This window comes from Molossus molossus, unplaced genomic scaffold, assembly GCF_014108415.1.
Source record: "Molossus molossus isolate mMolMol1 unplaced genomic scaffold, mMolMol1.p scaffold_m16_p_1, whole genome shotgun sequence".
Lineage (NCBI taxonomy): Eukaryota > Metazoa > Chordata > Mammalia > Chiroptera > Molossidae > Molossus > Molossus molossus.
The window spans coordinates 188508711-188526180 of NW_023425344.1; the positions used below are offsets into that span (position 1 = coordinate 188508711).

General features: G+C 38.6%; 1 protein-coding gene across 6 annotated transcripts in view; it reads right to left on the reverse strand.

Annotated features, from left to right (window-relative positions):
- Positions 1-9000: 9000 nt before the first annotated feature.
- Positions 9001-17470, reverse strand: part of GABPB1 (GA binding protein transcription factor subunit beta 1) — a 66111-nt gene continuing 57641 nt past the window's right edge. For 2 of the 6 annotated variants that reach the window (XM_036265578.1, XM_036265570.1), the window contains exons 8-9: positions 17227-17342; positions 10274-10528 (exon numbers count right to left, since the gene is read on the reverse strand). In XM_036265578.1, coding sequence (XP_036121471.1) covers positions 10376-10528; positions 17227-17342 — 269 coding nt within the window. In that variant the 3' untranslated portion in view covers positions 10274-10375. Of the gene's footprint in view, positions 10529-17226; positions 17343-17470 lie in introns of all 6 variants that reach the window. The other 4 variants (XM_036265595.1, XM_036265586.1, XM_036265557.1 and 1 more) reach the window with 4 other exon arrangements.

Genomic DNA, 17470 nt, shown 5'->3' on the forward strand with positions numbered 1-17470 from the left:
TCTCTGTTCTATTTTTCTGCAACTCCAGTTATGCCCATATTAAACATTTTTACCTTCTCTCATAAGTATATAATTGTATATGTACATATGTATATACATATTATATATTATGATATATTCTGTGATATAGACATTATAAATTATATAAAGTATATTCTTTTCTTTATTTTCCATCTTCTTGTCTCCGGTTTTTCATTTGGAAATTTTTTTCTAACCTATTTTCCATTCTTCTCTTCAGATGTATCCAATATAATAATAAAAAAAAAAAAAAACTTGGTAAGAAATTAAAAACTATAAAAATAAATGAAAACTCTACAACTGAAGAAAATGCAATAACACTGAGAATAGGTTTATCATCATATTACAGTGATACCTCGGTTCTCGAACGCCTCGGATTTCGACCAAATCGGTATTCGACCAGGAGATTCGAGAAACTTTTGTATTGGAATCCGAACAAATATTTGGAACTCGAACTTCCGAGATGAGCCGAGTTGAGCCGAATGGCGTTCATTCGGCCCAGCGCGCCTTGCTTGCGTCATCAGTGTGAGTGCAGAGAGAGAGTCACGCTTTGTGGAGAGAGTCACGCTTTACACTGAATTTAACCCTTAGACATACTGTACACTTTAATTTCTTGTTGAGACTTATGTTTTTCTACATATTATATACAAATTAGGCCAGTAAATAGGCATTTTCTGGGGCTTGGAACGAATTAATCCAGTTTCCATTATTTCCTATTGGGTTTCATTGCTTCGGTTCTCGAGCAATTTGATTCTCGACCGTCCTCCTGGAACGAATTATGTTCGAGAACCGAGGTATCACTGTAGATACTTTTCCTTCATCATCATTTTCCCCAATTGCTCACTTATTCAAGGAATATTTATTGCCTTCCTTCTCTTTTACAGTGGGTGATACAGTGGTGATACTGTCTTAGTAGACAGATACCAACTCAAGGCATATAGATAGTTTATAATCTAGAAGGACAGATGCTACAAAGGTTTTGTTTTTTGTTTGTTTTTTTTCAAATCTTTATTGTTGGATGTAAAATGTATTACAGATGTTCCACATTTTTCCCCCATTGACCCCCTCCTCCCCACTCCCGCCCCCCTCCCACCTTTTCCCACAATATTGTCTGTGTCCATTGGTTATGCATATAAGTTCTTTGGTTTATTTCTTCCCACCCCCCCAACCCCTTTCCCTTTGAGGTTTGTCAGTCTAGCAATGAATTTGTGCTTCTTAATCCCTTCACCTTTTTCACCCATTCCCCCAACCCCCCTCCCAACTGGCAACCAACAGATATTCTCTGTATCTATGAGAATGATTCTGTTCTACCTGTTCATTTTGTTTGTAGATTCCATTGTTGATAGATATGTATTCATTGCCATTTTGTTTGTTCATACATTTTATTTTTTTCTTCAAAAAGACCCTTCATCATTTCATATAATAACAGTTTGGTGGTGATGAACTCCTTTAACTTTTTCTTGTCTGGGAAAGTTTTTATATGTCCATCGATTCTAAATGATAGCTTTGCAGGATAGAGTAATTTTGGTTGTAGGTTCTTGGTTTTCATCACTCTGAATATTTCTTGCCACTTCCTTCTGGCCTGCAAAATTTCTTTTGGGAAATCAGCTGACAGCCTAATGGGAACTCCCTTGTAGGTAACTAGCTGCCTTTCTCTTGCTGCTTTTAAGATTCTCTCTTTGTCTTGAACCTTTTGCATTTTGATGATGATGTGTCTTGGTGTGTGCCTCTTGGGGTTCATCTTGTTTGGGACTCTCTGTGCTTCCTAGACTTGTATGTCTCTTTCCTTCACCAAGTTAAGAAAGTTTTCTGCCATTATTGTTTCAACCAGGTTTTTGATTTCTTGTTCTCTCTCTTCTCCTTCTGGCACCCCCAAGATGCGAATGTTGGCACACTTGAAGTTGTCCCAGAGGCTCCTTACACTATCCTCATTTTTTTAAATTCTTTTTTCTTTTTGCTGTTCTGATTGGGCATTTTTTGCTTCCTTATATTCCAAATCAATGGTTTGCTCCTTGGATTTACATACTCTATTATTGAAGCTGTGTACGTTATTCTTTATTTCAGTTAATGCCTCCTTCAATTCTAATTGTGTATCCATGATTTTTAACTTGTCCTTTTTTATGCTCTTGAGGCCCTCCCTAAGTTCACTGAGGTTCTCACTAAGTTCATTGAGCATCCTTATAAACAATATTTTGAACTCACTATCTGTTAGATCGCTTATCTCCATTTCTCTTAGTTCTTTTATGGAGGTTTTGTTTTGTTCTTTCATTTGGAACCTGTTTCTTTGTCTCCTCATTTTGGCTGCCTCCCTGTGTTTGTTTCTGTGTGTTACTTAATGAGAGGTAAGGGGCTCGCTGAGACCAGATGCTGCTCATTTGAAAGAATTTAGGAAAAACCTGAAGCAGGATCCAAGACAGGCCAATCCTATGGTTAAGCAAGTGGCAACAGCTTGGGTGGGCTTGAAAGTTGGGTGGGGCGGGGCGGGGGACCAGTGTGAGCCAGGTTGCTGGAGTCCCAGATATGGCGACTGTCTGCTGCCCCAGGGAAGGGCTCACCAAAGGAACAAAGGCCTCTGTCTGCACATCTGCCTCAGAGAAAGCCCCCTCTCCAGCCCTCGCTCCAGTGCCAAACAGCTCAGTTCTTCCCTGTATGTCTCTGGTGCCCCTTGAGCTGCCTCCCCTCCAAGCTTAGAGGGAGAGGGTCCGACAAGTCCGTGCACGGGCCCTTTAAGGAGCTGCCTGGGGCTCCAGTTGCTTCAGCCTCCCTGAGCCTCAGTTCCCGCTGGTTTTTCCAGCCAGAAGTTATGGGGACTTCTCTTCCTGGCACTGGAACCCTAAGCGGGGCACCTGGTGTGGGACGGGGACCCCTCAGTCTTCAGGAAGGACCTTCCCAGCCGCGGGAGCCTCCTGATTTTTATTCGCCACACGTGGGTGTGGGACCAGCCCGTCGCGCCGCCGCTGCCGCCCCTCCTACCAGTCTGGATGTGGCTGCTTCTTTAATCCCGTAGTTGTAGGACTTCCATTTAGCTTGATTACAGGCAGTTTTGAATGATGGTTGTTCTGTAGTTTAGTTGTAACTTTGATGTGGTTGTGGGAGGACGCGATACCGTGTTTACCTACGCCACCATCTTGACCGGAAGTCTACAAAGGTTTTTTTTTATTATCCTTGCCCGAGGATATTTTTTCATTTTTTGTTTAGCTAGAGTGTGGGAGGGAGAGAGAGAGAGAGAGAAACATCGACGTGAAAGGGACACATCGAGTGGCTGCCACCCACACGACCCAACCAGGGCCGGGGACAAACTGCAACCGAGGTACATGCCCTTAGCGGGAACCGAACCCGGGTCTCTCAGGACCGCAGGCCGACGCTCTAACCGCTGAGCCAAACCGGCCAGGGCTACAAAGGTTTTTTGAGAGGGGCATTATTGGGTGTCAAGTTGGCATACAAAGGTGCTGGGAGCCTTCCCTAATTTGGGGGGCAGAAGGGAAATTTTGATGAGGATATGTGTTGACTCTAAGACCTGGAAGTTGAATTAAAAGTAGACGAAGAAGGGTGTGAAAAGCTGATCAGAGGAGCCCTGGCCAGTTCGGCTCAGCAAAAGAGCATCAGCCCATGGAACAATGAATCCTGGGTTCAATACCAGCCAAGGGCCGTATCTAGGTTGTAGTTCATCCCCAACCCTGGTCGGGGTCGAGCGGGAAGCAACCAGTCGATGTGTCCCTCTCATGTTGATGTTTCTCTCTCTCTTCCTTTCTCTCCTCTCTCTCTACCTGAAGATAAATGGAGAAATATCCTCTGATGAGGAGAAAAAAAAAAAAGTTGATCAGAGGAAACAGCATGTGCAAAGGACCTGAGGTTAGACAGACTCCAATAAAGTTGGAGTAGAACATAGTAGAGGGCCAGGTTCCAGGTGAAACTGGAGAGGTAGGAAGGAGCAGAACTGTGAAGGGCCACTTAGGATTTAGATTTTCCCAAAGGGCAATGAGAAATCATTGAAATGTTTATGGTGTTAAGCAAGAGAGTGACAAGATCAGATTTGCATTTTTACTCCTCTTTAGCTTCATGGTAGAGAATTGAACTTGGAAAAAACTAGAATTTTAAAAAGTTACAGAGGGAATTAGAAGTATAATTCCACAGCCACCATGCACATTTTCATTAAAATACAACAGCAAGTTGTTCCTCCTAACCCTCCCCCCCATTTTATACATAATGACTAGAAGATTGTTCTCACTTTCAGCATGTTATCCCCCTCACACTCAAACACAACCAATGGTGCCTAGAAATATTGTTTATCAAATTTGAATCTTTCACTACATTAGGTAGCATATATTTTAAAAACAGTAAGTGCAAAGATTAAAACTTTCCCCCCATTAATTATCTGGAAAAGTGTACATTGTAAAAAGGAGGTAGTATTGCCCTGGCCAGTGTGCTCAGTGGTTAGAGCGTCAGCCCATGGACCCAAGAGTCGCAGGTTTGATTCTGGTCAAGGGCACATACCTCAGTGCCCATTCGGTCCCCGGCCCAGGTTGGGGTCTTGCTGGAGGCAACTAATCAATGTATCTCTCTCATATAACCTCTCTCTATCTATCTCTCTCTCTCTCTCTCTCTCTCTCCTCACTCTCACTCTGTCTGAAGAAAAATGGAAGAATATCTAACCATGAAGAGCCCCAGGAACTGCATCCAAATTATATTCACTATTTTAATGAGAGTGAAATATTTTTAAAGGAGTTCAGGCTATCAAATAATCAAAAATTGGAAGACCATCTGTATATCTATACATTTGAAAAATACTATTAGCAAGTCACAAAAATATTGATACCAAAATTTTGATTTGGAACCAGAAGTATATTTCCAGTGATGATACTCTGTTTTCCATCAGAGGTTACACAGAGTAATCTGAGAATGAATTTGGAGAGCTTACGTCAAACAGAACCCATGTCCATTGAGATGTTCTCATAACATAGAGAAAGCAAATAACAAACATCATTCACAACTACAACAGACTAGTTATCTATAATGAAATGCAAGTACAGTAAATATTACTTAATGAACCAACAAATATATTAGTTAGTTCATTCCTAAGTTGACCTGACATGATGGAAGAAGTTGTTTGTTCAACAGAAGCTAGGTGAATAGAAGAGATTTTTTTCTATTTGCTCTGTGAGCCTGAGAGCCAATGCCTTGGGAACCTATCCATATGGACATAAAGGTTCCAGCAATCATACTGTGTTTTTATCTGAAAAGGTTTTTCTTCTTGCTATATCTTGAGTTGGTTCTCGAGATCTTCCAGGTATTAAAGCACAGAGGAACTTACCAGATTTTTATCTGGAAGAAACTTGGTATAAAGTAATGCAGAAAAAATCAGTCACATCACATAAAGCATTCATGAATATGTCTATCAGCTCATCAATTCCTGTTATGGGCAAAGGTTTCTTCTAATTTTCAATAAATACTATCAGAAATGATAATATTGGCCCTGGTCCATGTGGCTCAGTTGTTAGTTAGCATGTCAGCCCACGCTCCAAAGGGTTGTGGGTTTGGTTCCCAGTCAAGGGCACACCTGGGTTACTGTTTTGTTTGCCGGCCTGTGGGAGGCAATCAGTTGATGTCTCTCTCACATTGACCTCTCTCTCTCTCTCTCTCTCTCTCTCTCTCTCTCTCTCTCTTTTTCTCTCTCCTTCTGCCCTTCTCCCTCCCTCTCAATGAAAGAAATATCCTTGGGTGAGGATGAGGTTTAACAAAATAAAACAAACAAACAAAAAGAAAGGATCATATTAAAGAAACGCGTGCTGCCCTGGCCAGTTTGGCTCAGCGGTTAGAGCGTCGGCCTGTGGTCCGGAGAGACCCGGGTTCGGTTCCCGCTAAGGGCACGTACTTCGGTTCAGTTTTTCCCCGGCTCTGGTTGGTCATGCGGGTGGCAGCCACTCGATGTGTCCCTTTCACGTCGATGTTTCTCTCTCTCTCTCTCTTCCTCTCTCTCCCTCCCACTCTATCTGTACAAAAGATGGAAAAATGTCCTCGGGTGAGGATTAAAAAAAAAAAAAAAAACGCGTGCTGGCATACATTCTCATTAGCAATATATTTTGGATAAATATATTTGTACACAGATATTTTTGTTATAAACAAGCATAGTCCAAATTATACGGGATTTCACATTTATTCTCTTATCTCTTTAACTTTGCTCTTTTTATTTTATTATATTTTATTTTTTAATCCTCACCCGAAGACATTTTTGCATTTATCTTGAGATAGAGCGAGAGGGAGAGAGGAAGAGAGAGAGAGAAACATCGATGTGAGAGAGATGCATCGAGTGGTTGCCACCTACACAACCCCATCCCCGGCCAGGGACAAACTGCAACCAAGGTACATGCCCTTAGCTGAAACTGAACCTGGGACTCTCTGGTCCGCAGGCTGACACTAACCGCTAAGCCAAACTAGCCAGGCCAACTTTGCTCTTTTAAATGTCACAGAAAAAACTCCTCAACTCTCTACTGCCATGAACAAATAGAGCAATCCTGTGGCAGAATAAAACAGAGTAACTACTTTGCCATTCATACCATGAGAGCTTGACACAAGAAAATAACGCCTAAAAGCTAACGAAAAACTGACATAACAAGCCCTTTTGGGAAGTAAGATATAAATAATAATAAATGAAAATTAGTTGAGAAGCACAGTCCCTGCGACACCATTCTCATCAGATGAGGCTTTCCCAAAGCACCACAGACTCGACTTAAAATTTGTAATCCTAGAGTCCCAGCTACTAAACATAGGGAAGTGTTCATCTGAATCAAGAAATTAAGCAGTCAATACATCTAATGAGCTCAGTGTCTAAGATGGTATATAACCAGTACTATTCCAGATGTTTAGAAAAGAAACTAATTCATTACAAAAAATTAATTCATTAGGCCCTAACTTGGGGCATTGGGGCTTGATTCTCTCACAGGACCCTCATCGAGAAAGGCTGCTCTAGAAGGTGGTTTGTTGACACATAAAAGGAAACAATTAATGATTAATGTGGCAAATCCATCATTACATAATGGAAACACATTAAGTGTGAATTTCTGAAAACTTTTATATTGCTTTATTCTGTAAACTCTTTTAATCCTCTGCTCAGAACACCACTGAGAATGATTAGAATGCAAAGCTTTACTGGCCCCGTTGAAAACAGGAGCTAAAAAGGGAAAGAAAAAGAAAAAGGCAACCCATTAGTTATCATTTCTGTCTAAATGATTTCATAGGACAGTGAATCCGGTGTAGATGACTGAGGATTTACACGAGTCCAACATAACAATCAGATATCAAAAAAGTGAGCCCTGGCTGGTTTGGCTCAGCGGTTAAAGCATCACCCCGCAGACCAGAGAGTCCCGGGTTCGGTCCTGCTAAGGGCACATAACTCGGTTGCAGTTTGTCCCTGGCCCGGGTTGGGGTCATGTGGGTGGCAACCACTCGATGGGTCTCTCTCACATCAATGTTTCTCTCTCTCTCTTCCTCCCTCTTTCCCTCCTGCTCTATGCCAAAAAAGTGTCCTTGGGTGAGGATTAAAAAAAAAAAAAAGTGAACGTCCCCCAAAGACATCTGACTATCCATCTGATACTACTATAGACTTACTCCTTTTAAATACCAGTTATTTTCTCCCATCTATGCCATGCTATTATAGATCAAAATGCTCTCTTGCACCAGGTAAGTCTCTAGCAGAACAGGAAACTGGAAATCAAAGGCATTAAATTAGCTTTAAGAAGTTTGTTTCTAACAGTCTCAAGTTTCCTCAGGACCAAGGTAGTCTGGAGGCAAGACTGTACAGTGGTTGCCCTCTGGGTTGAACACATTGGCCCTTCTCTGCTTCAACACTGCCTGTCAGGGCATCCTGCCTAACATAATTCCATAAATGCAATAAAGTAATGAAAAGCAGACATAGAAAAAGTAGCTTCATGCTACTGAAAATATGGCCTGGCATTTGCAAAATGCACAGATTTCGATTATTTAAAATTCATGTCAAATTTAATGTAAACCTGAAAACGTTTTTTAATTGTTTTTTAATTCTCTTCTGAGGAGATGCTTATAAAGAGGAAGGGATGGGCAGGGAGAGAGAAACATTGACAAAAATTCCATAGCCTGAAACCCCGGCATGTGTCCTGACCAAGAATTGAAACTGCAACCTTTTGGTGTCAACGCTCAACCAAATGAGCCACTCCGGCTGGGCTGAAAGAGTTTTTTTCTCTTCCTGACAGATTTTTTTTTTTTTTTTTTTATCCTCACCCGAGGACATTTTTTGTTCAGGTAGAGTGGGAGGGAGAGAGAGAGAGAGAAACATCGATGTGAAAGGGACACATCGAGTGGTTGCCACCCACATGACCCAACCAGGGCCGGGGACAAACTGCAACCGAGGTACATGCCCTTAGCGGGAACCGAACCCGGGTCTCTCAGGACCGCAGGCTGATGCTCTAACCGCTGAGCCAAACCGGCCAGGGCTCTTCCTGACAGTTCTTAAATTTGCCCTAAAACCTTTCTAAGAGTTTCCAAATAGCAACTATCAGGCTGATAGTTCACAGATATTTTTACTACTTTAACCACTGGTCTGATAGCTACAGTGAGAGAATTAACAAATTCTCAAGGACTTTTTTATTGTTGTTAATCCTCACAAGAAGACATTCTTCCACTGATTCTTTCAGAGTGGAAGGGAGGGGGAAAGAGAAAAACATCAATGAGACACATCGATTGGTTGCCTCCCACGCCACCCCGACCGGGCCCGAGGATTGAACCTGCAACCCAGGCACATGCCTTTGTCCAAGAATCGAACCCACCACCTTTCAGTCTGTGGGCCGATGCTCTAACTGCTGAGCTAAACTGGCCAGGGCCCAAGGACTTTTAAGACACAGTGTGAAGAATTTTTTTTTTCATATGGTGGAATATGGCTTTAATACACAGAACAAGCATTATTTTAATGTGTGAATAAAATGTGGTCAAAATACAAGTCTACACTGAATATATGTGGAAAAGATATTTAATTGTAAAATAGAAAAGTAGGCCAGAGTAGTTTTAAGGGTAACTGCTTCTTTATACAGTATAGATAATCTAGGAGGGCCTTAGGGTTAAACATTTTCATAAAGCAATAAAATATTAATGCAAGAAATAAAGCAAAAAAAAAAAAAAAAAGGTCTGAAGTTACATTTTACAAAGAAGAATGAAGAGCATGTCAGAGTGTAATGTTCATACATTGTGGAATTCAACAACATTGTGATGAGAGCAAGTGACAGCACAGACACACAGCTTTCACGGGGGAAGGCAGAAGTTATGGTAGACATATCTATAGCATCACTGTAGTACAAAAAGTTCTTGTTCTACATACAAAAGCATTTTTTTCCATAAGAATAATTTCCTGGGGGAGGGCGGGGAATGAGTCCATGAAATATTTCAGAAACCCATATGCTCTGAGTTTTCAAAAAACATTATCTTAAAATGTACTGTCTTAAAGTGCTTTCATGTGGAAATCATGATGGAAGGCACAGAATACAGTTTCACGTCCCCACTATGAAATTTTCAAAAAAAAGCATAGATTTTGTAGTTTGCAAATTCAAGTTATCTTGTAAGCTGCTCCTTCCAAGAACACTATCATGTCAATAAAACCAGCTGCTAGTTTACTTAGCTAAGATGACCTACAGAATAAAAGGTGTTACATTTTCCCTAGTAACTTTCATCATCTTTGTGGGAAAAACACCTATGCAAGTGATGCATTTTGAAATTATAAAACATGCAGGATATGTACAAACACAAAGTTTAAAAAATATTTGCTTCATATACATGTAAATCTACTTGGGTATATAGCTGAAGTTGAACAAATATAAAAATTTGTTTTCTAAAAAATGTTTTCAGAGAATCTGAGACAACTTAAAGCTGTACAAAGATTTCCCAGGAGAAATCTTCTCTTCATATAGAAGTTTATACCTACAAGAGTAATTCCAGCATCAGTCCACCACATAATTATTACACAACATTTGGTCTAAACAACGATCACCCTTAAAACTGTCTGTTTTCTGAGAAATTAGGTTCATACTAAAATCAAAAAGAATTCACAAAAACAGTGGCTTATTGTGTTTTTGGATCTCTTCAACAATCTTTATCAACTCATTTAGAACTGTAAAAAAAAAACAACAAAAACTATTTACAAAATTCAATTTTAAATACATTTGACAACTTCGAAAGTTTTATGTTACAAGAATTCAGACCGCATGGCTTAAGTCCAATTATCAATCTGTAGTCTCTTCTATCATTCTGTCTTCCTATGACTGCACCTTAATGTGTACAGTTCAAGATTGTATTCTTTCTTCACCAAACGTACATTCAAACAACATGTCCATTTCAATTAAACAGCCTCTTTATTAGTCTGAAGACGAGTCATAGCTTCTAATTTCTGTCGGTATGCTTCTGCTTCCTGTTCTTTCTTTAGAAGCTGCTGCCGGTATTTTTGTGCTTCTCGGTTTGCTTCATCCAGCTGTTTCTGAAGAGCTTCTCTCTCCTAATTAAAAAAGAAAGTTTGTTTTTCAATTTTTGCACAAATACATTGTTAACTAGCATCTACATGCACGCATCCTCTAACAAAAAAATCCGTAGTAGCTGAAAGTAGTCACTTATTGAAGATATTTCCTAGACATCTTGCCTTTTCCACCAATTCATTAATAATTAAAGCCCCGAATTTTGTGCTCCACACTGTGAGATACAGATTACGGTTTTGACCTCAAGGAAATTATGCCCTAATTAGAAATAAGACTAACATAATGAACCCAAATAGGACCTGTACTTTTATATGTACTACAGTAACCAATGAAGAACTTTAAGAAGGAAATACACAATCATCCTCTTCACATCTTTATCTGCATTTTTGTCTAAAAGTAATACTTATAAACAGTGTTTATTGAACACCCGATTCTATGACAAAACAAGATGATTCCCAAAGACAAGCTTCTAAGATAGATATCATGCCCATTTTACAGATGAGGAAAATGATGCTCAGAGATGATGTAGCTTTCCCATGGTAACACAGTAAGGAGTCGGGTCTATGAAATTCTAATATAACTGTTTTTAAAACTATCTTTCTCTATGATAGCAAGCGAGATTCCCCATCTCTAAAATGATGAGTGCTGGTCTAAATTAGCGTTTCCTAAGTTATACCAGTTTACACATCAATACAATAGTAATCTCTATTGTGACTATTTTATTCAGGTATAAAATAGATGTATTAAGTTCCTCAATAAATTGAGAGCTGAAACAAATCTGGTCCTCCTCCTCATTCTGCCTCTGTTCAGTTGCCTAAGGAAAAACATTTCAAAGGTTCTTTTCCCATACCTCTAGTAAGCACATGGACAAAAGCTCACCCTGCACACGCCCGAGCTCAAACAAATCACAGAGGCCCGGACCTATTAGTGTGGTGGGGGCTGAGGGTAAGACTGTTCATCATAAGAAAGGCCACACTCACACCAGGTAAGACACTTGACCAGAGGAAACTGAAAACAAGGGGTCAGCATCGTGCTGGGGAAAAGGACAGTATGAGTCTCATCCCCTGCCCCCTTGACTCTTCCAGGGGAATACCAACATTCCTTCTTCCTATTCACATGGTTCACCAGGGGGAGCATACTGAATAGTCCTGCCTTCCTGTAATCCCACTCCCCTCCCCATACTGGGAATAAAGCTACATCTAACATTTATTTTTCCCATGGATTCATCAAATATGAGAGTGACTGGTTACATAAGCAGTCTTCAAATCTTCCAGTTACACAAAATGGACAAGAAGAAAGGTGTGCCCTTCATCTCCAATTGAAGAAATGCCCAAGCCCTGCCCCGCTACCCCTTTCTTACCCACTTCTTACCCTCATACTCCAGGCAAGATGACAGAGTGGGAACAAGTCAGAAAGAACACCCAAAAGATGAGCCTCATGTAAGCAATCAGTGCCAGTCCCCTGGCGGTGACTCTGGGAGACTTTGAGCATACTAGTGGGAGGGGTGAGAGCTGGGTGCTGCTTCCCACCAGCAACCCTCAGCAGGAGCACTTACAGCCACTCATAAATGTTTTAAAAATTCACGTGTTAACATATAAGATCTTTTGGTAGGCAAAGTTTTGGATATGGATAAAAACTTGCCCTGGCCCTGGCTGGTTTGGCTCAGCGGTTAGTGTCGGCCTGCAGACCAGAGTCCCGCTAAGGGTACGTACCTCGGTTGCAGCTTGTCCCCGGCCCTAGTTGGGGTTATGTGGATGGCAATCCAGTCAATGTGTCTCCCTCACATCGATGTTTCTCTCTCTTCCTCCCTCTCTCCCTCCTACTCTATCTGAAGATAAGTGTAAAAATGTCCTTGGGTGAGGATAAAGAAAAAAAAAACTTGCCCTGATTTGGTAGGAAATATTGGAACAGATATACTAAAGTCTCTTCTAGTATTGGCTATTTGTTAATATTTAGAAACAGCAAGGGGTTCACAATTTCAAAAGATAAAGAGCAAATTGAGTGAAGTAAACAGTTAACAGTGAATACACTCTAATCCTATTCTCCTTATTGTATTTTTATTTCAATTAGAATATATCTTAATATACACTGAAAGCATAGTTGACATTATTAAAGTTTATGTTCTCATCTTTTACCTCTCAGAAATATAGGAAAGAACCTTTTTGAGATCTCACTTTTCAAAATAAATAAACGTCTCTAAATAGTGGAAAATATTAGCTCCTATTTTACTCTAAAGATCCTGTTTCCAAATTCATTTGTCAAATATTTACTGAACATATGTTTCATGTAAGACACTTCCTTAATGCAAACAGTAATTTGGTTGTTTCACATATATATAGTGCAACGGACAGATATTTGAGATTTATATTTAAATAGAAATGCCAATCCAATGGCTTTGACCTTTTGCAATAAAACCACAATAAAAAGAATTTTGTCATTTTAAAATAAACATACTTTAGCTAGCTAATATGTAATACTGAAGTGTTTTTCCTTTAACAGTCTAACATTGAAGAATTCCAAGAAAAATAAATTCTGATAAGTTTTGGTAGCAATAAAAGATATTTATCTTACATAACTGCAAACCCAAGCAATATATTACTACTACACTGGATAATGGAATAGAGCAAGGAAAAACTTGAATTTGGTTTTTCATTTTCAAACAAGATTCTTGAATTCTGCTTTCAGTAGTAATTATCATTTACGGAGCACTTACTATATGCCTAACATTGTACTAGTCATTCACACGTACTCTCCTTCAAGCCTTATAACAACCTGATAATGTGGGTGCTATTTACTGATGGGGAAGCCAAGTCTTGAAAGGTGAAATTAACTCAACCAATATCACACAATCAGAAAATTATAAAATATAATTCAAATCTAAATCTGATTCCAGATCCATATTCTTAACTGTTAAATGTTTTGTTTTGCTTTTAACAAGGAAAGAAACTGGTCAAGTGTGTGAGCTGTCCATTTGCTTCTGTGTAAGCATCAATTTTCTAACTGCCATCGGCCAACTATGAACCTGGTTTCATAAAGTTTTACTGAAATACAGCCATACCTACTCACTTCCAAATTGTCTATGGTTGCTAACCTGCCACAATGATAGAACTAAGCAGCAAAACACAAACTATATAGGTCCCAAAGCCAAAATTAGTCGCTATCTGGCCCTTTACAGAAAAACTTTGCCTACTCCAGCACTAGAGAAAAAAATTATCAAAAAAGGGATATGACTATAACAAATTTTAAACTTTGGTAGATCAAAAGGTTATTTATTAAACAAAGGAAAAAAGACTGAAAAAATTTGTATCAAATGAAACATTGTATAAAGTTTATAGAAATCAATATTTTAACGAACTCTAAGGATCCCAATCCATCACTGGATAAGATAGAAGTTGTTCATTAAAAATGAACAAAACTTGCCCTGGCTGGTTTGGTTCAGTGGTTAGAGCATCTGCCCTTGGATCAAAGAGTCCCGGGTTTGATTCTGGCCAAGGGCATGTAACTTGGTTGTGGTTCACCCGCGGTCCCGGTTGGGGTAGTACGGGAGGCAATCAATCACTATGTCTCTCTCACTGATGTCTGTCTGCCTGCCTGTCTGTCTCTCTCTCTCCCTCTCTGTCTCAAAATCAATACAATGAAATAAAATTAAATAAAGTAACCAAAACTTGCTAATAAACATATTCATCTATAATCTCCATGGCAAAGAAAAAGTAAATGTATTTCTTGAATTTACACAATAATAGAAAAATTTGTCATCTCCTTCCTCCCATATGTACAAAGAACAGTTTTAACTTCAATTCAGAATAGGCCAATGTTTATTTATGGAAGAAATCCAAACTCAGCATATTTCTTCCAAAAATGTATTGTACAGTAATATCAAGGGTTGATAAAGTATAATTATTGTAATTTGATTTTATTCATACTTTCCCTATGAAAAAATAAACCTATTTGGTTTCCTATATTGCTATAATGCAGATGTAAAAGCCATATTTACAATAAATTTTCTACAATTTAAACAATTTTTCTAGAGATTATTGATAAACATCTCCAATGTTAACTGGGAAACTGTAAATATATATATATATATTTTTTTTTTTTTAATCTTCACCTCATGATATTTTTTCCATTGGTTTTTATAGCGAGGAAAGGAGGAAGGGAGGGAGAAGGAGGGAGAGAAAAACATCGACATGAGACACACATTGATTGGTTGCCTCCCACATGCGCCCCTACCAGGCCGGGGATCAAACCTGCAATCTAGGTACATTCCCTAGACTAGGAATCAAATCCAAGACCCTTTGGTGCATGGGCCAACGCTCTAACCACTGAACCATACCAGCTAGGGCATCAATACAGGGTATCCCCCAAAAATGTATTTGAATAAACACTGGCATTATAATTACACTTTTTTGTATATACATTTTTGGGGGGGGGCACCCTATATTATTAACACCTTCTTTATAGATAGCCACTCTGGTAGTTGTGGACACACGGAGAAACCCAAACATGTTAGATTCTGTGTGATGAGTTACGTTTTTAATTCCTTTGCAGCAGTTTTCCTGTCCTGTGTATCGTTGTAGGGTGTTTAGCGGCATCCCATGGCAAATATCAGTGGCATGCTCCTAGTCGCGATAACCGAAAATGTCTCCAGACATTGCCAAATATCTCCTGGGGTCAAAACTGCCCCAGTTGAGAACCACTGCCTTAGACTTTTTGGGTGAATGGCCAAACTGTCAGAGAGAAGTATAAAAATCTGACCCAAGACAACTCTATTGGTTATCTAAGAAAATAACTGCAAAAGGACCACTTCATGTGTTATAAGGAAATAATTACGTGGTTTGATGAAAACACTAGAGGTCTCCTCATTCACTCTCCCAGCCCACCTCTACCATCTAAACTCACTTCAAGGTCTCTGTAATAGCTCTAAGACATCATCCAACCTCGGCTTGAACATTTCTGTTGATGGAGAATAAGATTTCCATCACCAGAAAGCTCTAATTACTAAAAACAAAACAAGCCAACACTCTTCTTTATACCAAGTTAAAACTCTATCCCCTGAAGTTCTATCTCTGTGGTTGTTGTTAATTTATATACCTCAATTCATACTTCCCTGTAATTTGCATTATTCCCTCCTGGTCTCTGAAAGACTGTAAGAGAGGAATCAGGTGGAACTTTGAGGAAAACAGCATCTCTCACATTATATAAATAAAGCTGCAGGCTGCACATTCAATATTTTAAAAACACAACTGACTGAACTTAGTAAGTTTATGTTTAGTAAAAATTCAAGTAATGCCCTGGCCAATGGCTCAACTGGTTAGAGTATCATCCTGTATATCAAAAGGCTGTGGGTTCAGTTCCTGGTCAGGGCACAGACCTAGGTTTCAGGTTCTATCCCCAGTCGGGGAGTGTGCAGTAGGCAACCAATTGATGTTTCTCTCTCACAACAATGTTTCTGTCTCTATCTCTCTCTCTAAAATCAATAAACATATCCCCAGGTGACGATTTTTAAAAATTCAAGTAATTTTAAAATAATGTCTTATTAAATAGTTAAAGCAAAGTACATGGCAAAATATTTTCACCTTATATGCCAGAAAACAAGATCATCTGACATATTGGAAGATATTTAAAAGATTGCTACTAAGTATATGATACTGTTCAATGGAATAAATTGTTAGTTTGAAGAACTTTAATGTGTTGAATATCACTTTAAATTCTGAAGAAATAAAACAACTCACCCTCAGTAATTAAAGTGATAATTTTACCAAATATCCTGGTTACTAGTTGAACCAGATAATATTTTCAACTCAAAAATTCTTTGTGATTGTGGTCAATGACATACCAGTCTTACATTTAAATGAATTTGGGCAAGGGTATTTTCTAATTGTCATCAGTCAGAATTATGTTGCCTTCTACTGACTTTTCAAATCCTCTTTCCTATAACAAGAACCTTAAATAATGACCATTACTATTCACATATATCAGATATTATGAATTTGTGTATAATGGGTATGTAACTTTTTCAATTCTCATGAAAACTCCAAAATAACTTTTTGAATAATTTTATTTTCATTTGATATAAGCTAATATCCAATTTGAGGGACATAATTTTATTTACAGTCATGTGAGGTAATTAAGGTCTGGTTACACTTACACACTGGTTTACATTTACAATCTAATTTGGGAGAGGGTAAAAAAGTTGAATCCTGTCGAGAGCTAGTCTACACTTAATTTCTTTAAAGGACTTATTACGTAAAATAAGCAATTATCTACAGCTTTATAACAAACAACCCAGTTGACAAATATCAACCTTCTTCAAAAGGATCCTCCAGTCCAAATAGGCATTTGCATTTCACTTTTAAAAGAAAAAAAATTTTTTAGTCAATATACAGTGATATTTCTTTTAGTGACTTGTGAGAATGATGTATGTAAAGTTAATGGAAAATAAAGGATGGAGTGCAAGAAACAAAGACATTCCAATGTTACCAGGATGGCAGACTTTGTTACAAACAAATTCTTCACTCATTCATTCAGTCATTCAATATTTATTTATTGAGGGCTTGCTATATGTATAAAGCAAAAATTAAACAAAATAATACTATGTACTTTCTGTATCAAAATAACATGGTCAGTAATAAATATAAAAGACAAAAATAAAATAAAGAAAAGTAAATTGAATTTATTTTGGATGACTGCAGCAAAACACACCGGGTAAAAGACTCCTTACTTCTATTTCTGCAGATTCCACCCGGTTTTCAATTATTTCGATACATTGTCTCTTAGCCGGTGGTTCTTCACTTATAACAGTTTCTTCAGCAATATCGGTTGCTGGTACTGTTAATACTAAAATGAAAAAATGTATACATTACTTCATTTTCAGAAAGGTTTAGTAGAAATAAAACTAGTCAACATTGTTGATGCAACTCATCTAAAATAAATTATATTCCAAAACAATCATTTCAAAACACTGA